General features: G+C 41.3%; 2 protein-coding genes across 6 annotated transcripts; one reads left to right on the top strand and one right to left on the bottom strand.

Moving 5' to 3' along the window:
- Nucleotides 1-1932: 1932 nt before the first annotated feature.
- Nucleotides 1933-25521, bottom strand: mark1 (MAP/microtubule affinity-regulating kinase 1). 5 transcript variants are annotated; one of them, XM_077729164.1, is made up of 19 exons: nucleotides 25128-25521; nucleotides 17018-17218; nucleotides 15457-15510; nucleotides 9814-9862; nucleotides 9408-9473; nucleotides 9264-9334; nucleotides 8463-8519; nucleotides 8036-8272; nucleotides 7757-7876; nucleotides 7515-7614; nucleotides 7342-7454; nucleotides 7003-7156; nucleotides 6733-6914; nucleotides 6331-6422; nucleotides 6106-6246; nucleotides 5689-5940; nucleotides 5345-5371; nucleotides 4421-4465; nucleotides 1933-3672 (listed from the first exon to the last, which is right to left on the bottom strand). In XM_077729164.1, the coding sequence occupies exons 4-19, from the start codon at nucleotides 9839-9841 to the stop codon at nucleotides 3327-3329; spliced, it is 2031 nt and encodes a 676-aa protein (XP_077585290.1). In that variant the 5' UTR covers nucleotides 9842-9862; nucleotides 15457-15510; nucleotides 17018-17218; nucleotides 25128-25521; the 3' UTR covers nucleotides 1933-3326. The 5 variants fall into 5 exon arrangements, with proteins under 5 accessions (XP_077585290.1, XP_077585286.1, XP_077585288.1 ...); XM_077729160.1 differs by lacking the exon at nucleotides 25128-25521 and adding an exon at nucleotides 20591-20950; XM_077729162.1 differs by lacking the exons at nucleotides 4421-4465; nucleotides 25128-25521 and adding an exon at nucleotides 20591-20950.
- LOC144205087 (tubulin polymerization-promoting protein family member 3-like) lies at nucleotides 25219-26859 on the top strand. The gene is made up of 4 exons (XM_077729168.1): nucleotides 25219-25323; nucleotides 25793-25988; nucleotides 26094-26247; nucleotides 26597-26859. The coding sequence occupies exons 2-4, from the start codon at nucleotides 25801-25803 to the stop codon at nucleotides 26786-26788; spliced, it is 534 nt and encodes a 177-aa protein (XP_077585294.1). The 5' UTR covers nucleotides 25219-25323; nucleotides 25793-25800; the 3' UTR covers nucleotides 26789-26859.
- Nucleotides 26860-26873: the final 14 nt, after the last annotated feature.

Here is a 26873-nt window from a genome sequence, read left to right as displayed (position 1 = left end):
CTTAATTAAATAAATCAAACTCAACTATATACATCTTTAAAACACACAAATGACTGCAGTTCTGAGAAGTTTTTAAGAGCCCCATCATCTGAGCTCTATCATCATCCAGACTACCACTAGCCAAGCATTATTTACTAAGCAGGTGGCCATTGGAGTCCACCCTTGAGAAGTTTACAAAGGCCTAATGATGCCAACCCATAATCCTTTGCAGCCACACCTGAAGACTTGAATATAAAAAGGTTTCGTGCCACGGCGCAATGAGTTCGACTACATCAGCGTGGAGAACAAAGCCGGTTGCTTGTCGTTGTTAGGGAGGCAAGGCGGCAGGCAGGTGTTGTCCCTCACCCGTTATGGCTGCCTCTACACAGGGATCATCCAGCACCAGTTTAATCACGTTTTGGGCTTCCAACACGAGCACACCAGGAGCGACCTGGACAAATACGTCCAGATCAACTGGCAGAACATGGACCAGACAGTGGGTCACAACTTCTACAGGCGGGACACTGACAACATGAAGATGCCCTACGACTACTCCTCCGTGATGCATTATGGGAAAACAACCTACAGTAACAACGGGAAAGACACCATCACTCCCATCCCCATTGGCCAGAGGCGGAACCTGTCCAAATGGGACATTAGGAAAATCAACATGCTCTATGACTGTTAAAAACAACATTTGGGATTTATTCAGTATGTCTTCAATAAAGTTAGTGCAATTTCAAGAAGTATTTGTCTTTGTCTACCACATTATATACATTCGCGCACAGACGCTCGCGCACAGACGCTCGCGCACAGACGCTCGCGCACAGACGCTCGCGCACAGACGCTCGCGCACAGACGCTCGCGCACAGACGCTCGCGCACAGACGCTCGCGCACAGACGCTCGCGCACAGACGCTCGCGCACAGACGCTCGCGCACAGACGCTCGCGCACAGACGCTCGCGCACAGACGCTCGCGCACAGACGCTCGCGCACAGACGCTCGCGTACACAGTGTACTGAGTAAAAAAGCGAAAAATAGAATGATATGCGGACAAGCGCTTGTTGGCCATTTTATGTCAGAGCTGTACGATGAATATATATATTATGGTCCATGTATAGAACTTTGACATGTTTATAAATGTGCTCCTTTTTCAACTAATTTTCAAATCGTTTCTCATTTACGTCAGATATTGAGTAAATTAACTGCATTATACTTACATATTACTAGTAAATCTTATGACTTACATCTGCTAAAGGGAGTCCACCGATGATGATATCCTCCGGCGAACGCTGGCCTCATTCGTCCACCTCCAGACGTCTAAAATTTCATAATACGTTTAATTTTGCTCAGGTTGGCCTCAGTCTTTAGAAAAACAACTTTAACGAACATCAACTGACACAACAAACATTTTGACACGTGTTTATATCAGCTCTTTAAAACTAATATTTGTCAAAGCAACCAATTGCAGATGATTCATTTACCTGTATGTCATTTCAGTTACAAGCTACTTCATTAATTCGATAACATAAATATATAGATCTGTCAAAAACAAGAGAAATTGCCTTACCTTGTCCTTGTAGAACATGTGCTTTGTCAATCTAAATTCAGCATCCTTCCAATATCGCGGTGGATATGCATGCATAAACTTGTTATAATTCGTCTTACTTAGTTGGCTTTTTTAAGGTAAGGTGTATTACAGTTTTTTTGCATTTATGTGAAATAAAAACGATAAAGAACAAACGAAATGCGTCCTTACAGGTACCAATGATATTTTCTTTTTCTTTTGCAGTATACTCATCAATGTGGGTGGCTCGAGGACGTTTGCTGCCAGCCACAGGCCAATATTGGTACTGCATACAAAAATCGCAAAGTACACAAACCTATTTGATACATTTCTGCACGATTTCATTCAATATTTCTTGTGTCTTATTCCTCAGGAATTAGATGGAATAGAAAGAAATAAAATCCTTTTTATTTTCTCCGACAGAGTGCACACCTCTTTTCTACAAAGCAGCACATTACAACGTAATGGAATAAATACAATAAAATTTGCTTAAACGAACAGAAAAAAATGAGAGGAAACAAAAACACCAGTAAATCCTTGAGTATCGTACTGGCGGAGATGACGAGGTTGTCGGGACCAACGTTTAACTTCTTTAACTTTGACTTCTCATGCAGCTTGGCGAACCGTTTACTGCTTTGAACTGAGGACGAGCAAATCTTACTGTGGAAGGAACAGGGAGAAAGTTTGGGTGCATCATGTCATACTGAGAAAAGCTTGTGCAAAGTGCAACAGAGGAAATCCCTGTTGCCCAGAGAAAATAAAGTGGACACATTTTCAGTTTTACTACTACATGGTGCAACTTAAGTTTTTTTCTTTTCTTCTTTTCATTTGCTCCATAGGCGAACAAAATAAAACACAAAATCTAGGGAACAACTCCCTTTCGTATTCCGCAAAATAATTTAGGGCTCTTTAAATAAAATCCAAAACACTATCCTCAAAATGGTGTCTTAAAAAATAAAATAAAATCACAGACCAAAAAAAAATAAAAGAGAATTACGACAGAGTATTAGAGCAAAACACAAAAAAGGTCAAGTGGTAGTTGTAATATTAGGAGATTTTAGCCATAACATTAAGAGATTTAATTGTATTTTTCTTGTTTTTTTTACTTATCTAATATTATAGCTTAATTCTTTTAATATTACTAAAATCAGATTACAATTTAAATGTCACATTAGGACATGTGACCAGAATCTCCAAATACTGTGAATCAATGTTGCAATATTATCACTTAAATATCGTAAATATCACGATATTCACATCAATATATTACACCAATAAAATTGTGATGTTATGAATGCTAATGCTGAAAGACGGAAAACCTCCATTTTACCTCACAGTATGACTTAAATTTTGCAAAGGCTCTAATACCCCATCGTAAATAATAATGCTCTAGGTAACATCACAAAAAAAAAATCCCATGAAAGAAAATCTGTACACAACTGAAAAATCAATATACAGTACCTGCAGATGTTATGCATACAGTACAACTTTTTTTTTTTTATTACATAGTTTTTAGTACGAGCTCCAGCCTGCTCTATATACGCACGGAACACAGGTGGGAGGAGAAGCGGCTAGTTTGAGTTATTCGGCGTAAAATCTGGTAGTAGTCGTTTAGAAAAAAAACAAAAACAAAAAACAAATAAAAGAATTATTGCAGGGTGTTCAGCTGCATACTGGACGGACAGTTTGAAAGGAAAAGACGTCGGCGTAATCCGCGGTACATTCGTGGCCAATATTGCCGTTGTGAATCCAGTGACGAGATGAGTTGCGGCGCGCGGCGTCACAGTTTGAGCTCGTTGGCAATTTTGCAGGCGATGTTCTTAAAGGCGATGGACGTGCCCGATATCCTCTTGAAGCGCACGCCGTTGAGCGAGAGGCGGGGCAGCTTGCACACCTCCATCTCCCATTGGACCAGGTTGTCCTGGCGCGCGTCGCCGTGCACGCAGAAGAGCAGGAAGCGCTCGCGCTGCTCGTAGTCGCAGCTGTTGGCGTCCAGGACCTTGCGGATCTCCCGCATCATCTCCGAGGGCTCCATGGACGAGGTGGTCTTCATGCTCCAGGTGAAGCGCAGAGAGCGGGGTTTGGAATCGCGACCTGCGTCCTCCTTGGGATCGCCAGACGCGCTCCTGCCAGATAGACATGTTGAAATTGAGAGATCATCAAATCACTGGTTGACAAGAAGGCGGTTAACTCATTGGCTGCCAATCACAGCGAACAAACATTGGTTCATCCTGATGTCCTGTCAGATTTTGTTCCCTTTCAGATTGTTTAGTTTAGGAGGACTTAGGCAAGGAAGATGATCTTTAAAAGCCGTGGCTCCATTTTTTTTACCGAGGTCTACAATGTCTTGTGTGTCTGGTGTCTGTCTTGCTACTGCAACCAAGAAATTTCCCCGAATACGGAATGAAATAAAGTTCTAACCTAACCTATTGTGGCCGAGGGTCCAATCCCAATGTGTGGAGTTTCGCATCTTTTCCCCGGGCTTGCGTGGGTTTTTTCCGGGTACTCTGGTTTCCTCCCATATCCCAAAATCATGCAAGGTAGGCTGTTTGAATGCGCTAATGATTAGTTGTCCGTCTCCTAGTGTCCTAGGTTTGTATTGCCACCAATTCAGTGTGTCCATTGTTATCTGGGAAAGGCTCCAGCACCCCCTGTGACTCTTGTGAGGATAAGTGGTTCAGAAAATTAATGAATACATCAGATTACCTTTTCAGATCGACATTATAAATTTTGGCGACCACATTTCGCTACTACTGTTTTCTTAGGTTAATTATAATGGCACAGTCATTATAATGACAATGTCCATTATAGTTATTATAGTAGAAAACAAAAACAGTTTGGCTTTAAAATATGTGCTTGACTGAAAATCCTCACCTGGGTGTTTCTGTCCTGGCACTGGCCTCTCCCTCACTGGGCACCCTGAAATCAAAGCAGGAATAACAATGAGATTGTTACTCCTGCCGCCTGTGTCAAACACACCTCCCGCCGTCGTCACCATCGGTGGGACACAGCGAGGGGCTTCAAGGCGTCATGCCAGGAAAGAAACCACACTCCCGGCCGGGTGAGCACACAAGTGGGGGTGAGGGAATACAGCAAACCGACAAGTACAAGGTGTCAGTAGTAGGGTTGGGTACCAAAACCCGCTATTATTATTGCTGTCGAGCGCAATCAAAGGTAGCCAACGAGCTAAAAAAAAAAAAAAGTTCTCTCCCTTCAAATGGATTGGACGTCTAGAGCTGTCAGTGTTAGCTTTAGAGTTAATCATCGCTGGGGGGCTGTAAACAGTGTAAACATGCATGATAGTGTGTTAATCAAATTCAACTTTGATGTCAATCTAGCAGTATGCACTTGACATAAAGAAGAATGAAATTATGCTAATCTTAAACCGATTATCTGGAAGCAGACCTCATAGCAATAGTGCAAAACCAACTGATAGGATACATAAACGCCAACAGTTAAGATTGTAATGGTAATCTCAAGATGGCGCAAATTCAAAGAAAAATAAAATACATTGAGAATGTCATAGACGTGTGGATTTTATGTGTGGATTATGGCTGTCAAAAAAATATGAGATGATGCTTTTACAGGTGAACCTAGTAAAAAAAAAAACGTAACTATACAACTGCTACACACAACACAGGATTTATACATAGTGTTATTCTGTGTATATTCTATTCACGATACCCAACCCTAGTTAGTAACCAAAGGAGGTGCTAGAGTGGGGTTCAGGTTATTAAGATTTTGGCTTGATTTGTCACTGATGGAGCAAGAGGGGCACAAAGTAAAGTGTTGTCCTACCTCTGAGTGGACCTGAAAGACAGAGCTCTATACCAGGGGTAGGAACAAAGCAAAGAAAAGAAAAACAATGACGTAAGCAAAGGAGCAACGGGGTTGCTGCGCTCAAACTAAGGCTGGGGAGTTCTGGGAAAAAAGTGATTGGAACTCATCTCAATGATCTCTTGATGAAAAAATAAAAAAATAAAAAAAACGATCTAAATATATTATGTATTTAATTGGAACTTATTTACTGCCATTGTGATAAAGGACGCCTATTATTGTCAATAGTACTAAAAGAGTGACCTGATAACTATTGGGTGAACGTCAATGGCAGCCACGGAAGACGAGTTGTCATTGCCACTGACCTGCGGACAAACTTGGAGGTGATCTTGCTAATGATGCCGGTGGAGGTTCCGCGTCGCTGCTGCGCCAGGGCGCCCGTGTCGTGGGACAGCGTGGGCGAGGCGGGCGGCCCGTTGTAGGTGGCGCTGCGGCGGTCTCGCAACTGCGCGCCGTGGAAGGTGCTGCGGCTGGTGGTCCCTCTTGGGAAACGGTTCTTCTCTGGAGTGCTAATACTGTGCGCGGACGGGGACGTAGAGGGACCCCTTGGAGAGGAGCTAGTGGGGGCAAAGAAGTCGATGACAGCCAATGATTAAATATTAAAAAATAATTAAGGTAAATGTATGTGAATATTCTGTTTTGTATTGTTATCTCTTAAAAAAAAAAATCTAAACGAGGCAAACAGTATAAATAGTCATCTTTTCGGGTAAACTTTCTCCCACCTGGATTTCAGCTCAGTGTTGTCATCGATGGGGGGCAGTGTGCTCTTTGAGGGGTGTCCTGAAGATGACATGGACTTGATGTGACGAGGCCGCGTAGAGGTCACCGCCGTCGACGGGGTGCTGCCCGACACCTCAGTTAAACTGGGATGACACCGCCGACGGTTAATACCAGATACATCGCTGTACTCTCCTTTGGTCACGCGTTTCAACCGTGAGCCCTCTCACCTGCTGTCTTTGCCATTAGGAATGGCCGAGTAGCGCTCGGCGGAGGAGCGCTCGCACACGTACGTGTTCCGGCGAGTCATCGATCCATTGGTCTGTGGCAAAAGATGTATGCCACAACATATAAATGACACATTCAGCGTAGGGCAGATTATCTCAAGATAGTCTACGACTGGTGATTTTCAAGTCATTAACTTCACTCCAATTGAGATCAACTTGAAAACTTAACACAATGAAATTGAAGCATGTTTGGCTTAAAATCACACTGCCATTAGTGGCACTAAAGAACCAATCCATTTTGTCGATTGTCAAGGTACTATTGGTAGATGGCATTTTTTAACATGCATATCTCATTAGCCCCTCCCAGTCAAAAACAGATTTGACATCTACTTGCTCTGCACTCACCCCAACGCCACTTGCTGTCTTCTTCCTCTCCTGCACTCCTAGCGGCGAAGCGGGAACATCTCCCTTGGAAGTGCTGAGCTCCAATCGGCGTGCTCCATCCCACTCCTCTCGGTGGTCGCTCTCCACGCTCAAAGCCTGGCCGCGCCGCGTGTACGAAACCGCCGGAGGCACTGATGGACCCACTGAGAAAAGAAAGTAAAGACTAGGGCCAAACCCGGAGCATCGTTCGGCACAGCTGAGCGGAAAAAAAAACTCTGTCGTCGTGCCTACCGTGGTCGCTGTAGCGGCGCTGCTTTTGATTGGCCGAGATGCTGCGCGTCACTTTGGGATGAGCGGGAGAAATACTGGAGCCATTGTTGATGTCGCTGGTGGGCCGTTGCCGCTGAGCCAGAACGCTATTGGTCAATGGTTCGCTTCCCTCAAACTAAAAGGAGAGATTATATTGTCATTATGTATAGGCCAAAAATATATATTATTTGCATTCTATATGCATTGATGGCACAATACACCCAATTGATTTTGACTTAGCAATGAACAAATGTGTTCATGAATTAAACAAGTAGTTCAGCTCATTTAATGCGTCAATCTTGTTATGGGAAAGTAGCTGACCTCTGGGGCTTTTCTTCCCAGCAGCAGATAAGTGGCCATGACATCATCGTACTTCTGGTTTTGTAAGGAATCAGTGATCTCATCTTTAGGGAAGCCCATGGTCACCATTAGCTCTATCAGGAATAGAAAACAAGTAAGGATCTAGAAGACATCAAAAGTAGGGAGAAACACACCTATTCTGGTGTTGTCGCTGAAGTCGGCCTCGGGCTCAATGTACGGCTTCAGTTCCTCTTCCTCGTGACCCACATTCATCCAGTGGTCTTTCATGATTTGCTGCCAAAGACAATTTACCCGTTTGTTTCACTCGTAAAGGCTCCTAACCCAATATTTTTGTGGTGCAGAGCTTTGGCCTGCTTTGTGGAGTCAGTGCTATTGACTGTGATCTTAGAAATAAGGAACAAAAAAGTACAAGTACCTCCAAACTGCCACGTTTGACCGGGTTGAGCACCAGCAGTTTCTTCAGTAGGTTTTCACAGTCTGTGGACATGTAGAAGGGGATGCGGTATTTTCCACGCAGGACTCGCTCTCGCAGTTCCTGCGTGACCGACAAAAAGGAATTGTTAGGAGAACACTTGTGCAGTGTAAACACCCATCAAATTAATATATATATATTTTTGAATATTAATGGTTAAGAAACTTGAACTGAACATTGAAAAAACAATTAAAGATGGGAGTATTTGTAACACATTGTCACCTTGAGGTTTTGCCCGTCGAAGGGCAAGGAGCCGCTGACCAGTGTGTAGAGGATGACGCCGAGACTCCACACGTCCACTTCGGGTCCATCATACTTCTTCCCCTGGAAGAGCTCTGGGGCGGCATAGGGTGGAGAGCCGCAGAAGGTGTCCAGCTTGCTGCCCACTGTGAACTCGTTGCTGAAGCCAAAGTCTGCTATCTTGATGTTCATGTCCGCGTCTAGTAGCAGGTTCTCGGCCTGAAATGTCAAAAGCGGCCAATCCCATCATAAATTCTTCCACTTCAAATGCATCTACAGGTGTTGAACTCATGTAAATTCACAGAAGGATGAAAAGAGCCATATGATTGGGCAGAGACAGAGTTAAGACGTAATGGTTATAGTCAGGGGCTGTGTATATATAAGTAGTTTTTTTTGAAGTGTGGCTTACCTTGAGATCCCTGTGAACTATCCTCCTTTGGTGGCAATACTGCACGGCAGACACAATCTGAAACACAAACATTACAGCATGATTATAATGGTGGTTAACAGTGATTAGTATTTGCCTTTTAGATGTAAAAAAAATGAGTAGAAGAACCATTAAAATACAAATTTATAAGGCATATTTCTAAACTGAAACTGTTTAAAAAGAAATTCAAGAAAATATTTATTTAGAATATTTTTAACCAATTATTTTTATTTTTAAAATGACCAATGAAAAAGGAGGAATGAATTAAGTTACCCATTTGCATTGATTAAGGATTTGCACATTTCCACTTTAATTTTCTGTTTAGTATTTATTTTACTATTTATTTATGAAAATGTTGTGTTATTTGTGGATTCAGGCATCAAGAGGTTAAAAGCCAGGAGAGCAAAAATACTTGAGTTAAGTTTTTTGTTTTTGTTTACTTTTCAGGGACATTGCATTTTTAAGTCCCATTTAGTTGTATTCAGCTATAAAATGAATATACAAATGCACACTGGAACATACACAGGAGCCTGAAAACACGGCACGCATGAGTCATCCTGCAAATATGTACGTGAAAGAAGTAGATTATCCTTGAAAATGGGCTCGCCTACTGGGAATAAAAGGCTCATTCATTCATGGCATTTGGCTGTCAATTGAGCATGCGAGCCAGCATTGATTGGATCAATGCTGATGGGGCGCCACTGGGTGTCAGCACATGCAGCTGCAGAGTCACAGTGCTCCTCTGCAGTCAGTCATGTTGGCGCAGGAGAGACGCTGACTCACCTGTCTAAACTTGGCCCTGGCTTCCTTCTCCTTCATGCGACCGTGGGCCACTAGGTAGTCAAACACCTCACCTGAAACACATTATACGCGTGTCAGGGCCACGATTGGCCACGGTTGGGCGTGGCGCCGGCTGGCTGGACTCACCGCCACTGGCGTACTCCATCACCAAGTAGAGCGTCTTTTCCGTTTCAATCACCTCAAATAGTTTGACTGAAAAAAGGAAAAAAATATTTGTTGTTTCTTTTCCCCAGATTAAAAAACAATGCACAAAAAAATCATCTTCAAAGTTTCTTAAAATTAATTAGTTGAAGGTTTTGTGAGACTTGAAACTTGAACTAAAAAGATGTAATAAACAATTTTAAAAAAATTATTTTTATTGGCAAAAATCTATTTATCATTTAGTTTGGATTTCATTTAATAATTCCTAATGTAAAATGTGTAATGGCAGTTATTTACCATACTAACTATATATCTATAGGAATAATCACAAAATATTTAGTTGGGCTATTTCATAGATTTTAACAAAACAATATATTTGGTTTGAACTTACCGATATTTGGATGATTGAGTAACTTCATGATTCGCACTTCCCTGAAGAGCTGTTGACACACAGAGAGACATTTGTCTTTTAGAGAATTGCTGATAAGGCCTGTTTGGAAAGCACCATTATGTTGCAAAGTGGATTAGAGAGCGTCACGGGACTCGGGTGCTATGTAAGGCAACACCGTAGATGAGCCGGGTTGCCCATAAATTGTCTCTCAAGGATGACGAGCCACTAAAAAAAAAAAAAAGAAGAAAAAAAAACAACAACTCTACTGACGCGCTGCGGTATCAGCGTGACGCCTTCCGGTCAGTCTCATCTAATAAAATCAGGCACGCTCATCTTTGATCTGCCGGCGTTTTGTTTATCGACAGACTGCGGAGCTTTAAGAAGGAAAGGCTTGGCGTCAGAGCATCTTCTGCAGCCACTTAGAGGTGCTGTTGAATCATTTACATTCTGCTGACTGCCCTCTCCCAAAAGCTTCTCGGATGCCTTTTGACGTCAAGTGTCGGACATCTTTGCTTACCTGTTCAATGACCAGATTGCAGAGAACACATTTGTTACACGAGTGCCTGTGTTTCTACTAAGACTGCCACAAAAACAACAAGTCCATCCCCATGTTCGATAAAATATGGTGATACAACAATTTATTTATTATCAAAAAAAATATATATTTTTTTTTAATTTAATTTAGTTATCTTTAATTCAAACAAATATTGAAAGGCTACCAAAAGAAAACTAGCACTATTTTAGGTAAAAATATGTCGCCAAAAATGAATTAAAAAAATACATATATTTGATTTTACATTCAACTACTTATTCTCACAAGACTCGCCGGGGTGCTGGAGCCTACCTCAGCGAACAACCATTCAGGCCCACACTTAAACCTAGAGGCAATTTAATCTGTTCAACCAACCTATCCATGCATGTTTTGGGGATGTGGGATTAAACTGGAGTACCCAGAGCAAACCCACACATGCCCAGTGAGAAAATGCAAACCCCACATAGTGAGTACCCATCTGGGATCAAACCCTCGAGCCCGGAACTGAGAGGCAGACGCGCTAACCACTTAACCGCCCGACTACCTATTTTCTATTTTTAAAGTAAAAACATTTGTATTCATTCATTTCTATTGCATTTCTCAAGCAAAAAGTTATGAAAACATGAAGAGTTCCACACTCCAGACAAAACTACAACATACGCGATGTAAATAATGCTTCTTTTTTAAACACTGTTCACGCTTGACCTATGCATCCACACGTGGTAAACCTCATTAGAGCTTGCTAACAATAATGTCCCTGTCGGAGGAGCATCTGCGACTGAAATAGTCGGAGGGAGCTGTCTGTGGAAGGCTTCCCGGTCTGATGTGTGTTGGTCTGCGTGCAAGAACAGTGCTGTAATTAAGGCTAGTTTGGGTGCCCCTGGGTGCGTGGAAGTAGGTCACTGGCACAGACTAGTCCGGATCGGGCCCGTTGTAACAAAATACGCGATTTCTTTCCATTTGGCTTTTTTACTGATGATAATTTCAAAGCAGGCCATTTCAGAGCAACCCAAAAAATATCTTATCCAACTTCCGCCTGTGAATTTTAAAGACACAGGCCCCATCAAAAATCAGCAACAGATTCCGTATTTTTGCCGATATGATCTGATTCTGCTCTTATCTGAATGGGTAAATAGGAAGATCTGAAAATAATGGCTTGCGTCAACATCTCAATTGTCGTCTTTGGTTTTGCCTGGCTCTACCCGGTCTTGTTGTACTAGTTCCTCGCGAGCAGCTGCACGCGTGCTCCCCATGTGAGGGGCTCGGGGGCAGTGACGCACACGACAGGCAGCCAAAGAGCTGAGGAGGAGGCGAGATAAAATAACAGCTCTTTAAGATGAAGAATGGCTGTGGTGCTGCCTTCCTTCAAGTCTTCCATTCTGAGGAACTAGACCTGATTAATCTTTTTTTTTTTTTTTTAACAAATGCTACAAAATTTGCTTGTTGTCTTAGAAATAAATAAAAACTAGAACGCTTATTTTTAGGCTGTCATGATTACAACTGTGCTATATTCACTTTTCTTCAAAATACACTAAATAAGTTTGGGAACTCATGAGACGGATTGCGAAAGCTTTTCAGGTGAAAATTTTCCGTGACCGGACGTTTGGTCGACGGACACTTGGTCCCCGGACGTTTCGGCAAATGGACGTTTGGTCACCGGATTCGCTCGCTTTCAAAATTATAATCATGAGAGAGAGAGCTGTCCATTGACTAAAAGCCTGTTTGACGAAACATCCGGGGACCAAGTGTCCGTCTACCAAACGTCCAGGTACCAGTTTATCCTCTTCCAAATAATCATGGGCGGATAAAATTGGTTGGCAGGACAATTTTCTAAGAGCTTCCTCATTCACTCCGGGCAAGCTAATGGCTTTAGAGCTAGCAAAGCTGTATCGGAGTTGGATCTAAATTGAAAATCAAGTGTTATTTACAGATTAGGGCGAGAGTGTCAGACAGTTCAAGCGTGGGACGACGGGACGGTGGGACAGAGAGGGATTAACAGGGAGGTCTATTTTAAGGACAGAATACCAAAAAACATCCCCGACCACAGATGTCGTATGATGCGTTTCCTCAGGCGGATCTCAGGAGGTGCTTTGAGAGCACGGGCCGACCTCATTTCCCGTCTGCACTTACGGCGGCCGGGCCACGGCATAGTTTTGGGTCGGACACAAACGGATTGCCCGTTTTTAACGGCTTACTTTGCTTTCGAACATTGTCCAATCTTTGTCACAATTTTCTAAACTTTCATTTCATTGGCTACCATCAACGGCAAATATATTGATGTATGTAACCAGCAGAAATTTAAGTTATTTCTAATTAAGTAGTATGTAAAACAATATCAAGCAATGCAAAATATCCACCGATTTGAGAATAAGTAGGCCAAGATAAAATCCCCTCCTGCCATCCTCGGGCAGGTAAACATGAAGATAAATACAAAAGTACATTCCATGCAACAGTGGGAATAAAATGAGAAGAATACAAATACTGTGTTTTTTCTAAACAAAGCGTGTCCTTTTTTTATAACAGCCATGAGCCAAGAAGAAGAAAAAAATACTGGATGTCCGCCATCTTTGTCCTTTGTCTACAGTTTTGTATTCTCATCTTAGTATAAAGTGATTGGATTTACCAACACATATTATGAGGTGAAGCGCTTGGTGGAAATTGACCCATGTTTTTTTTTAAACTGATAGTCTGGAAGAATCTGTATTGAGAAATTAAAATACAAAATTAAACTAAAATTGTCAATAGATGATGCCAATTTTAAGTTTCTTTTTTTTTTTTTTTTACTTCCCATACTATTTCCAACACTTGTCTTTGGTATTGGCTGATGCCTATATGATACCAATACCACATTTTTAGAAAATAATATTTTAATATTATTCTTAAAATACCAAATTACTGGATGCCCAATTGAGGGTAAAATAATTGCTGAAGTGACTCGGTTAGGCAATGCTTAATTCATTGGCTGCCCCAAATTAACAGAAGTGAACAGAAATCTACAGGAAAGCCCCATAGGCAACTTTTCTAGTGACTTTGAAATAGTCACTTTATGCTCAATGTGAATAGAGCTTATTTTCAAGGCAACTCTGGCACTGAAACATGATCATTCTTTTCGATTGTATTCATTTTTTCTTTTTGTAATTTGTGACATTTTGTACTTGTCCCCTTATGGATGACTGTAACTGTATACAGAGCCATCTGCAATGCAGACTTGCGTCTTAAAATGCACCAACGGTCTCCCGGGAAGAATCGATGACCTCATTGACTCAGCGTGTCCTATGCTATCCTTGCTAACTAGGACGTATTCGACTTTTTTTTTTATGTCTTTTGGCCGTCTGACTTGCAAGGCAACTAATAAAACATGGGCATTGTTAGTGAGCCGGCAAGCGTTGCCGGGTTTCACGTGCCAAGTGAGTGACGCTAATTAAAGCACAGGGCTTTTCGGGTTCCCGTGTCTAGGCGTTCTTTTATGACATTCGCCAAGGGGGTTTTACCTCGAGATTGGCACGCAAAAGCAGCGTGAATGAATCTTCAATAGACTAGAAGAAAAGTACCAATTTGGCATAGGCAAATATGAGAACTTGGAATGATATAGTAATGATCACCGATTTCCAAAATAAAAAGTACAAGTGGAAAAAAAAGGAATCTGGTTAAACAATGTTTCTAAACAATTCATTGACTTTCAAAATGGTCAATTTCATAATGGATTCTTGAATCCAGTTGTATGGGTTGTTTTAATCTGAATGAAGGGACCTCACAGATGGGCTGTTGTCATTATTTCATAATGGGAAGATAAAATGTCTGCTGTAACGAACTTAATGTTCCAAATTCACAAAATTACAACGAGCTCAGTCAAAAAAAAAAAAAAAAAAACAATCAACGAATAAGTCTCAGAATTATGTATTCCAAAATAACAAGAAATGATTTATGCTCTATAAAACTCCAGGGGACACTCACAGCAACCAAGGCAGGCTCCTGAATAATTCATGGCTGAGAGGCGATTGGTCGCCGCTCTCACGTCATAAGACAGCACGACCTGAGCCCACCTTGAACGTGGAGAAGTGTCTCCGTCCTCACATTTAAAAAAAGTTTTTAAAAAACAACTATTTGGCTCTTTGTGCTTTTTTTTAAAGTATATAATCAAAAAAAATAATTAAAATATTTCCAAAAAAACCCATAAATATTCCCCCCAAAATAAATAAGAAAATCCATAGGCAGGAAAAAACATGTTCAGATATTATTTATCATCAAAGCAAATTAATTAAATATTAGCATTAATTAAACAACTCATCATGTCAGCCCAAGTCCCACCACCAACATCAGCTACCATTCATGGCAAAAAGACGTCCATTCGCTCCCACCCGCCCCATTCAAAGGACTAGAATTGGTCGCCACACGATTGGACATGTAGCGCCGTCAATGCAATAAAACTTGATCCTTTAAAAACTCAGCAAGGGCTCTTAACACTGCTGCTAATGTGCACGTCAGGCACCTGCTTTGAGTTTTGCAGCTAAAAATACTGCGGCTTGACAAGCAGAGGCGCTTGATTCGGCCGCTGCGCATCACATTATCGCAGCTCGCCTCTTTTGATTCAAGCATGCAGGAGATGACCAACAAATTGAGGTCTGTGCGCATTAAAGGAACCATTACAACAATCGCACCCTGTGAAAAGACACTTAATACCTTGATGCGTGCATCTCTTGGCTCGCCTGCAACAATGCACGTGGCTGGAATACGCCAGTCATACTGAAGGAGTGATGAGGGAAATCAAATTTGGTTTTTATCCTCCAAAAATCAAGCAAAAATGACCCACAAGGAGCAAAGCATCCCTGCACAATTTCTTCAGAAATTGAACTTTAAGATTGATTTGTTTTATCTTTCCTTTAAGACTTAATTGTTATACATTTTAACTTTCATTTTTATTTTTGTTTGCTTCAGAAAACAAGATGTATTGAAGCCCAGAATAAATACAATTGTAGATAACATGATATATGGGAAACAACTCACTGCTATAATAATCTGTCATTAATTGTGCATCAAAATGTGTTTGTGGAGCTCTTCACCATTTCAATTCTGCTGGATTAAAAATTTCCCAAAAAGCGAGTTGGACTCACCTTTTGTAGACTGGTTGGATTCAGTTGGGTTTTATCGATAATCTTCACTGCCACCTTTGAAGGGACAAGATGGAGGGTGGGGAAAGATAAACAAGTTAGAAAGACAGAGGCTGGGCAGGGTCAAAACTGCTGTTGTAACAATACAGTAATCCCTCAAATATCGCAAGTGATTGGTCACCTATTGTTGGCATTGACACTGAAAGAGTTACATGTGCCAACTTGTAAAAAAAAAAATGACATGCTGACGGTTACTACACTCCCTTGCTTAAATCAAAGAAGATTATGACATTTCTCACAGTACATGCTGAGCCAGTCCTTCCATTGTTTGGTTCTCTAATTGTAAATTATTCAGCGTGTGTTTACAGCCAGTCACCGCAAACATGTCCTTAAATCATTACATTTGTATTTACAAGAAGAAAGATCAACTAAAGGCATTTGGCTGTGTTGCTCAAGTTGAGTCAAAGTGGCCACCATAACTTTTATCCAGCCCTTTGTTTTATCTTTTTAATGAATAATTTCATTTAACAAACGGTATCTTTGAATTCTCTAAGGATATTATGCTATCTTAATATTGTCTTACACTCTCCCAATGAATTAAATAGCACTATAAGCATAAATAATTAGAAATATACTTTATTGTGGCATATCATTATATAAAATAAGCCCGATCATGAGCTATTTTTAACCTATTCCACATTTCTCCAAACCGTGAATGAATGTGTTATTATAATAGCCAGATGATATTGTTTGCCTTTTCAGTTTGCACATCTATTATTAGTTCTTCCCGGCACTTGTTCTCTGACGAGCGCGGCGGGACGCCGATAGCCACTTGAGTCCAATTCCTGTTTGCAATCCACACGCCAACCCTTGTCGATAAAATCAAGAAAGAACTTGAGTTTGACTGTGAAGGTGATTGACCGGCAGAAGGCGTGGCTTCTATTTATTTGCCTTCTGATCTGCATCTTTGCATTCTGATGAGCCAGCAAAGCTACTCGAGTACACAAAGTGAGCCAGCGACCTTCTCCTTGTGACCCGGACCTGGTATCCAATGCGCCTGTTTAACATTGGCCGGCGACAAGGGCGCAATGCCGCTATGAGCGGGGGAGGAATATATACGTGCCACCAACACTCATAATGTGGCCATTGGGTGGATGAAACCCAAGATTAAAGGGAGTTAAAAAGCAGGTGCTTTCGCTGTTTGGTAGCAGAGAAAAGTATGCAGTGGAAAATAAGATAAGTAAAAAAAAAATCATCAAAAGGTATAAGGTATTCCAAAATATATATATTTACATGCTGAATTTTACACACAGTTTTTCAGCTAATAGAGATTAAGTGGCGATCTCTGTTTGTGTTAAAGCTGAGAAATACAGTAATGTGGGATGAAGCGAGCAAAATTCAATGATCGTTCTATCATTTGCTACAACCCAATAAAAACTGAGCAGCAGGCCCTTGGGCCCTTGTTTGGTCAGTGAGACATCCGAATATGTTAATAAAAAGTCATGCAATTTTTGGTTTGACAAATCATTTCATTGCGATAAAATATGGAGATGACTTGTCTTACCTCTCGTCCAGTCAGGACGTGTCGTGCCAGCTTGACCTTGGCGAAATTGCCTTTCCCAATGGTCTTGAGCAGGCGGTAGTTCCCGATGTGTGGGTGCTCCTCTGCGGAGGTGAAGGAGTTGCGACATCGCGGCAGGCTGTGGCGACTTGCCGACTTTGTTGGGGGAGCCGGAGGCTCTGCGAAGCCGTCTACCGACGAGTGCTGTAGAAACATCGTCAGGTCGGAGATGAGCAAAGGAAAACCGCAAGGCATTGTCAAGTTATATTGTTGGTGATTCGGGTTCATGATTATTTTTGATGAACTCACCCTACTAATTAATACTGGTCAATGAATTTGATCATGGATTTGCCCGTTAATCACGACAAACCCTAAACATGATGTTTCCATGTTGATTGTGCAGTGATTCTGTTTGCCAAACAAACGAGGTTGTGTTTGCATAGCGGTTTCCACAAAGTAACAGCGCGAATGCTAATCTAGTGAACCAACCATGAGACCTCTTCCCTCCCCGTTGACACACTGACCTTATCAGCCCTGGTTGACACCCCTTTCCTAACTTCTGAAAGAACACCCAAAAATTCCGGCATTTTGAACAACACTCCAACTTCAAGGTGAACTAGCAGCCCGAACGCCAGCTCCTCGTTTGTATCAGTCCAGGTCAGTCGTCCCATGATCCTTGAGCGCCACACCCAACCGGATGATAACTCCCCGGTGCGGCAACCCGGCCGGGCTTGGCCGACCGGCTCGCGTTTCACTCGAGGAAACGCTACACGCCCGGGCGTGCATGCTAATATCCCGTGAGTCACGTTTGACAATAACAAAACACTTTGGATTTTCCAAATGGCCTTAAGATCACTGCTGGCATGATCAACTGGTTTTTTTTAAACACAAAACAAAAGCCTGATTGAACACTTGGCGTTCATCCAAAATGCTCGGAGCGAACCAAAAAGGGGGAACCGGGACAGGTTCTTCTTGCCGGGCCGGTGCGTCACTTGGCTGTGAATACGTGAGTTTGGATTCCCATTCATTCCCAGACATACAAATGGATGGAGTCAAATGGAGTAATTAGTCAACATGCTTCAAATCTCATTGGCTGCAATAGACAGCGGTATTTTTACAATGTATTTGAAGTGGGAGAGATTGGCAGTTGAGTAAAATAGTATAATGTCTAGAAGTGAAATAATACTAATATAAAATGAGAATAGGTTATGCATTCATTTACTACCCATGACTACCTGAATTTGGACGTCAACGATATGGCAAAGTTCTCAACCAATTTACATAACACCCACATCTTCATGGATATTTGACACTCTCCCTCTCACACATACTGGAGATTGTCCACTAAAAGCCTAGTGTCTCTCTTGAGTAATAAGATGTTATGCAATGAAACTCACTTGCTATTGGGCCTGAAGCTGCAAGCTGGAGTCCAACTCGGCTGCTGCGAGTGCCTTTTACTTATTGATTGCTAAAGAGCAGATACACGTACAGATAGTACAGTGGCTATAAAAAGACAACCTATCCCTGACCAAATAGATTATGGAAAATATGACTGGAAGAATTGTCCATTATTAGCTCACTAGTACAGAAAATATGAGTGGAAGACCAGCATTCAATTTACAATTATGGATATCCAACCTTTGTTTTTTCATCCTTATTTGAAATAATATTTGACATTGTATTAGCGGGGGTGTAGCACTACATTAGATTCAATTCAAGGCTGAGCTATAGCTGAAAGTGTTAAACTGAGAAAATGTCTGGCCTGACCTTTAAAACACTGCTTGAAATGCACACATCTCTACAAAAGGTCGTTTAAGCTCTTTGCGGAAGATTTAAAGCAAATTTTAAACACTTCAGTAAGCTAATGCCACATTCACCCATGATTAAATTAATGTATTACATACTGCAATTTTATAGTGACATTGAAACCTTTCTGGCCGCCTGTTTGAAATTTCCATGTTATTCAATTGGATGGCTTTTTTTTTGGTACAGTGTTGCGCAGAATTAGACCTTGACAGCTAAATATTCCAATTCAAGAACTGTTAAGCATCCCAAGCACGCTGAGCGTTAAAATCCAGGAATTCCAAGCACCTAAATGCTTTTCAAGTGATGCATCTGAGGCATCCTGCAAAACATTACAATTCAACCATTTCGAGCACTCAAAACAACAAACTCTTCAGATTCAAGCACCAGCGGACTTGAACACAAACCTTTTTGTCGTTATTGAGCTGTCAACATTCTCAAGTGCTCACTTCACGGGAATGCAAACATTTTCAAGCCACCGAAAACAAACTATCAAGGCATTTACAATTATGTTAAATGCTCAGACAAAAGAGTTCAGGTATTTCGTGCACTGATGGAAAGTAGAATTTACAATCATTATGGCTGCCGTCATTAAAACACATTAACTCATTAAAAAATAGACTATTTTGAGTTGTTTTATAATGTAGACAACGTCTTAAAGAATGAAAACTTTAAATGACTGCATTTATAGTAGATGTCCAATCCATTTGAAGTAGTAGGGTGGCAGTCAATGAATGCTTGTTCATTTTTTAATAAAAAAAAAAGAATGTTATTTATATAAACTTAATGTATTTAATACATTTTGTTTACCGAACACACCCACAAGCTTAGGGCTACTATACAATGGAACATACTGTTCAAGCACTAGTGATGATTGATTTAACTCATGCTAGATTATTAATGTTAACATACACAACTGTCAGCATATTTGTCATAGAGAATAAATAAAACAAGGCTCACATTATTATGATTAAAAAGGTGTAAGCATTTTTACTAGTTTTTCTTTAACCACTCAGCAATGCTGTTGTCTAGGGAAAAACATCATGCAATGGATTTTTTAAAAATCTGAATAAATGCAAAACAAATGTAAATATTTCCTGAACAAATTGCATCATAGGGCTAAAAGTTCACATATTAAGCAGCAATGAGACCCTTGACAAAAAATGCAGTTTTGTGAGGTCCAATCTCGAATTAATTTGTTGGTCAACATGACTTGCACTCTTTGTAAGTGAATATGCGGCTCCCAAAGAATGGGCAGCATAGACTGCTCGCTGTCGTGTCAGGGAGGGGGGCTCGCTTCTGAATAATAACCCCGGTCGCCCCCCACCCTACCCGTCCCCTCCCGGCACTGAGCGTGCAGCTCGGGGCCCACGAGGTGATGGATGTCACATTGCGATGCTTCCGAGCGAAAAAGTAGGGCAACATGAACATCCCCCACTCCCAATATTGACTCCCAAAACCAATCCCCCGCTCCACCCCGGTTCATCGGCTTGGCCTTGCTACATTATCGAGCAAGCACAGAGGCTGACGCAGTGCGTTGTCGGGGGCTAGCTTGAGAGGCGTCCCATCCACGCCAAGTGCACCTTCCGCCCTGGGTTATTCTGGTCCCGGGTGGCTTCTCTTCCCGGCAGAGGCGGAGGGGCTGAGTCCTCATTAGCCCTCCCTCGGACTAGCTAGCCGCCGCCGCCGCCGATCACCCCCGCAATGCAACGATCTCTCGCCAAACAAAAGCACAACAACAACAACAACAAAAATGTCCACCGAATGACTCACGTTCTCGGTGTCACGTTCGTTAACCGTGGGCAATGGCGTCCTGGTAGACATCTTGCGTGCAGGGAGGGAGGCCGCTCGGCGGACGGGCACAGAGCAGACGCGGCTTCGGGTCCCACCTTTTCTCTACATCACCCCCCCTCCCCTCCTTCCTCAGCACAAAGCCAAGCCGGCAGGAAGTGCGCAGAGAGCGGCTACTTTAGCGCTGCATTGGCCGGCCAACTATGGGGGCCCCAGGCCGGCTCGCGCCCAGATGTTTCCCGTTCGGGCAGCGACGATCCGGGCTTTTTAGCGTTTGGAAGCTAGGCCGGCTCAGACTAGACGAGCACCGACGGGAGGAGGAGGCAGAGATGAAGGGAGGGAGCGAGAAAGGGAGGGAGTGAGCGAGGAGTGATCCGAAGGGGGGAGGATAGGGAGGGAGGGAAGGAGGTTTTGATGCGCATCTCGAAACCTCCCACCGGGAAGGATGGAGGTCTCTTGTCTCATCTCTCTTTGTCTCTCCTCCACATTAGATTGGAGGGACATTGATTTAACTCTTATTTGGGAAGACACTAGGGTGTATTAGGCCCTCGATGAACCGGTCTAAATATGCACACTGACAAAATCGTCGCTGAGTGGTGTGACATAACGACGTTATTTGTATTCGTATTGGCTAGTCGAAGGTTAGTTGAGATGCTAATTTGCAGTAAGCAGGCTCGAGCAAGCCGCAGGGTGAGGCCTGGGCAGTAAACACGGTGCGAGTTGGTTGACACTTACACCTGGCGGACAAAAGCGGTATTGCACGACATCATTCATAAGCTCATTTTTTTGACGAATCATGCATGCTAAGTTCTTCACAATCATAGCTGATCCAGGCAAAACACATTCTGTAAAACTAATTAATTCAAATATACAGAGGTCTACACTAAATACAAGTACTAAATCAAATATAAACATATATATCCCAAACTATTAAAACATTTATTCTCACACAAAATGTTTTCATTGTAATGAAAATTATTTTTAAACTTCTATCATCAATTATAACCTACTAAAGTAATAACCCAGCTAGGCCTAAAACGGCCATGCTGGTTGTAGGTAAGTGCCACCGCCTGTAGGTGTCAGCTTACACCAGCAAATGAAAAAGCAACCTTTTGGATAGCCAATAGAAAGCAAATGGTATGACAGGTAATCTCTATCAGTGAATAAAAAGTTTGTTTATTTGCTGTCAACCCTCCCACTCCAAATGAATTGGACGACTAGTAGCAGTCTTGTACTGAAAAAGAATTTCATCAAAGTAACAGCACCTCTGAATAACAGAGTACAGATGCACTAAAAACTAACAACGGGTTTATTTCTATTTTAAACATTCAATTGGCTGATGTTTTTATAACATTTGATTAATTAAATGTCAATGTCTTAGGAATACGTTTTGCTAAGTTTGTCAGCTGCTGTGTCAGCTCGGGGAGGCTCGGAGAGGAAGAATGAACTCTGCGGGACGCCACTTTTCACAATAAGTGACGATAATGGGACCTGAAAGCCACTGAGGGACGATTCTGGCAAAATCTCAAGTTCATTCTCCCCTCACCAGTCACTTTTGCCTGAATAAATATTAGTAGAATGTTTTCCTTTGAGTGATGTTTAAGTAAAAGCAGAACAAAAATATTAGGTCGATTGGGCAAAAACAAAATACAAGTGTTACGGCACTGAATCTTGGCGCGGAGAGGGACATTTTTGGAATTCTGAACATCTGGATTGTCTCCCAAACATAGCAGATATGATCTTCTCTGAGGGTAAATAAATAGAATTTTCATTTGGCTTCAAATGGCTCATCTTTTTTTCTTTAGCTGATTTGTTTCCATTTTTAACCTGAGAATATCCACAAAGCCTGCATCAAATTGCAAAATCAAACAATGAAATCCAATGCTAACTCCTAACAGAACCTGGTTTACTTTGTTTTTATTACTAAAATAGCTTTAAAACATGGGGGAGGAAACTTTTTGTCTTTCTAAAAAAACTCAGAAGTTCAAGCTTTACATAGTGCTTTTATTTGTATTGCAAAGAAATATTGTAATTCTAATATTAATTGAATCTACTGAATTTTTGGTTCTAGGTTACTTCCTGATAATTTTTGGACATTTTCTAATCATTTTGGGCCATTTTGGAATGACTTGTTTATTTTGGAGTGTTTTTTATGAAAATAAACTATTTAGGGTCAATAATAATCTAGATTTTTTTAAAATTCATAGTATTTAAATGCTTATGTGTTTTATGGAAGGTTAATATGTATTGAAGTTGTTTAATAATGTAGCAGCTGGCTCCCCGCCTGATCAAATTCCTGGGCAGCCTCGTATCTATGCCTACCAAAAATATTCGGCATACCAGCAAGGTTTTGTTGACTTGTCCAAGCAGGGCGTCGTACGCTGCTGCCTTGCTGACAATTCATCTGAGATAACTCCATTTTATCCTCTTTTAAGTCAAGTAGAGAAATGAAAAATAGGCTTGACTTTGGACCAAATTCAGGGTTTTTAAACCTCCATCTGTGCTGTTTGTCAATTTGTCTGCATGGTTGCATTCAAGGTAAATCATGAAAAAAAATAAAGGATTATCAAGCTAGCAATGTGAAATGGAAAAAGATTAAACCCTTTAAAGGCAGTCAGTGAGTTCAATTTGAGTGTCTTGAGAGCAAAGGTCATAGAGGTCAAAAATGTGGTGATGCTTTGAATTTGGATGCTCCTCTAGTTGAGTATTTATATTAGTTTATTATATCTTGGCTTGGATACAAAATAAGTCAACAAAAGATCCTTTTTTTTAAACCCTAGTCAGTCCTTTCATTTGTAATTTTTTAATTAAAAAAAGGAAACACATCCATACATACTATTCTGATTTGCATGGGAATTCCCATTTTCTTTTATAAAGCCACCTAGATGATAATATCATATCAGTTGCAATGTACGACACTAAAAATAAGGACAATTTGTTGTATTTCAAAGAATCCTTTGAATCCAACAGAATTGATTAAAACTATTAAATCATTGTCCCGCAAAAGAAGACAACTGGAGTTACCCCGTTAGAATTCTCAGCAGTTCGCCCGTCATAAAATCTAAATTGAACTGTCTACAAATTTCTAATTTATTACCCTCAACATTTCTCCCACTGTGCTTCTCTCAGAATGTCCATGAAATATGCCTTTTCTTCCTCACTCTTTCCTTCTTTTTCTGCTGATTTATGTACTAATGCATTTGGCCCTGGGTGTACACGCACTCATTAAACCAGTGTCAGTGCCCATTACATTCCACAGCGGTGCAGATCAGGTATAGCGTTGGAATCCAAGGCGCAAATAGCGTTCCCATGGCAGACGAACCCGGGTTACGGGTAGTCAAAGTCAATCCCGGGAAGAGAAATGAGTGGAATCAATGAAGAGGCAAATGGGGCTTAATAAATAAGAATGATTTCAGTTTTGACATTTGTGCTTTGAAATCATGTGGTGTGGAATTTACATTTTGTTCATAGCAACTAGTATTGCTAAGTATTAGCTTGTATAAATAAGAAAGAACAGTGGTTAGAAAACTGTTTGCTGCCAGCCTTCCCAGTTCAAATGGATTGAAAATACAACATTGAGTGCTATCTCTGCCATGTAAGCATTTATACGAGAAGACTAATGTAAAAAATATTATTATTATTAGTCATATTACATATATTTTATTGTTTTTATTGCGTTCTTTAAATTTTCTTATTGATAAGGAAATTGCTAAATGAGTTGACGTCCAATCCATTTGAATTGGGAGGTTTCTACCCTCCCACTGAATATGAATTGGACGTCTACCACCGTCAATGGCTGCCAATAAGTTTAACATTAAAATCGGTTCTTCCTCTTGCCAAAGCGCACCCTCCCACCAATTGTAGTTTTATCACAAATAAACATCCAAACCATTGACGGCAAAAGAAAAAAAAACGTTCAATGGAATCTTCAGCTGAATTGGACGTCTATTGCCGTCAAGTTCACCCAACGAGTTAATTATCAGGCTGTATTTTTTCTGCTGATGTAAGTAACTGGAAATCATGAGGCACTTGTTGCGTCATTCTAGTTCGAATTTTGCAATCACAACAGATCCGCTAATGACCTCTGGAATGGAATATTGAGGAAAAACATGAAAAGTTAGTTAGCGGTGCACAAGTGAGGGGGGCTACGGGGACCCCCTGGGAGTTGACTCACGCACGCACATGGAAGAGGATGGGAAACAATGACACAACACGGATCGGTTTACGAGTTTGACAAAACGAAAACATCACCACCGAGTAACAATTTTTATTTACCAGAAACCCACTCCCAATTTTGTTCAAGCAAACGTGGGAGGTTTAGTCGAAAATGACTTTGGTGACACGTGCAACTTAAGCCTGTCTGTTTTACTATCAATTTCCTGAGAAATATGAAAATCAGCATGCCAAATAGCTTTCCGGGGTTCCGTCAACAAACACACGAAGAAAAAAGCAATGATCTCGTCAAGTAATATAGACAAATACACGCAAATCAACATAGAATGGCGTAAATGTAACGTACCGTTTCATGCCGTAGGTTGACACGCCAAATGAAGGTATACAAAGGTGCAGGGCAGTGACGTCAGAGGTATGACAACATTTTAAATTAAAAACATTTTCCTACGTCGACGGGGATTTTTGTTGTTGGTGTATTTGCTGATGCATGAGACTGTTATATTGTAAATCTAAAAGGAATTGCATTTAAAAACGAACTCGAGGTTTGTTGCTGCAAACTAAAAATTTAACTCAAAAGTTAGCTGGATAAGGTATTATTACGTTTTTGTTCACGAGAATGAAAACATATGATGCATGTTTTTTTATGCTCAATGAAGAAATAGAGATTTTTTTCCGACTTCTGTCCGCATCTTTCGGCTTTGTAAATCAACATCAGTACCAGGGGAGATGCGTTCAAGTTTCCAGGACCGAGTCGGAAATTTAGAATTTTTCCACAACAAAACAATTTTCTAATGAAACAAAATGTCATTTATAAAGGAAAATTGTAATATTTCGAAAATGGTATTCAGTATATATACATGTTTTTGTATTATTAGAATAAAAAATGTTAGTATCATGCTGGTAGAGTAATTAACTATTTTGCAATCAATTATTGTAACCGAATACAACATTTCAGTATCCGTACTTGGACAACCATCTGTGGTGGTACTTTGTCACGTTTGTCTCACTCAGGTCAAACAATGGCGGAAAGCATGCCCGCAGATGCCCTGCTCATGGCGTTCAGTCGCTTTGCGGTCCACGGAGACCCGATGGCCAGCGGCAAAGACATGAACGGCAAGAATTGGGCCAAACTCTGCAAGGACTGCAAGATTATCGATGGCAAGAACATCACTGGGACCGACGTCGACATCGTCTTTTCCAAAGTCAAGTGAGAACATTGCCGGAGTGTTATTACATAACGTACCTGCCATGATATTTTACTCCCTGGCCATAGTTGAATCCATTGTGTGTTGGCACGCGTCTTTTCGTGTAGGCAGAAGACAGCTCGCGTGATCTCCTTTGATGAGTTTCTGCAAGCTCTGCATGAATTGGCTCCCAAGAGGTTTAAGGGGAAAAGTCGCGAGGAAGCCATTGATGCCATCTACAAGCTGACCGAGGCCGCTGAGCCCAGCAAATTTGGGGTCACGGTCAGAAAACACATTCCTTTATGCATATTTTGGATGACTTTCTAGTGTAGAAAATAGCCTAAAAAATTGGGGGGGAAAATACAATTCTCAAATGGCCATCTTGAAATATAACTGTTTTTTCCCCATTTAAAAAAAAGAACTTTTAAAATACAATTTACTACTAAAACAGGGTGGAAATATATTGAAAGGATTTACTGTATGAAGGTATAATCTCATTAGTATATTTTAGTATTTCAATTACATAATACTACTACCCAAATGACGTAACATTATGAGTCCATTCTCTTTTCTCCGCCGCAATTGACTTGAAAATACATGTTTGTCCAAAAGTATCTGTTATTTTTGTCAGAAATCGGTGCGAGCCGGCGGGGTGGACCGCCTCACCGACACGTCTCTGTACACGGGCTCTCACAAGGAGCGCTTCGACGAGAGCGGCCGAGGACGAGGACGCGAGGGACGCGAGGACCTCGTCAGCAACACGGGTTACGTGGCCGCCTACAAGAACGAAGGAACGTACGACGAGAAAGTGAACGGAAAGTAAAGCCCAACTTCACCTACTCTTATGAAATACAAATATGTGTTTCCCTAATAAAACTTTCTGTGTGCTAATTAGTCCTTTCGGTTCC

The sequence above is a fragment of the Stigmatopora nigra genome, chromosome 12 (genome assembly GCF_051989575.1).
Source record: "Stigmatopora nigra isolate UIUO_SnigA chromosome 12, RoL_Snig_1.1, whole genome shotgun sequence".
Taxonomy (NCBI): Eukaryota; Metazoa; Chordata; class Actinopteri; order Syngnathiformes; family Syngnathidae; genus Stigmatopora; species Stigmatopora nigra.
The sequence above is the reverse complement of the archived record's forward strand: the minus strand, read 5'-3'. Positions and strand labels throughout refer to the sequence as shown.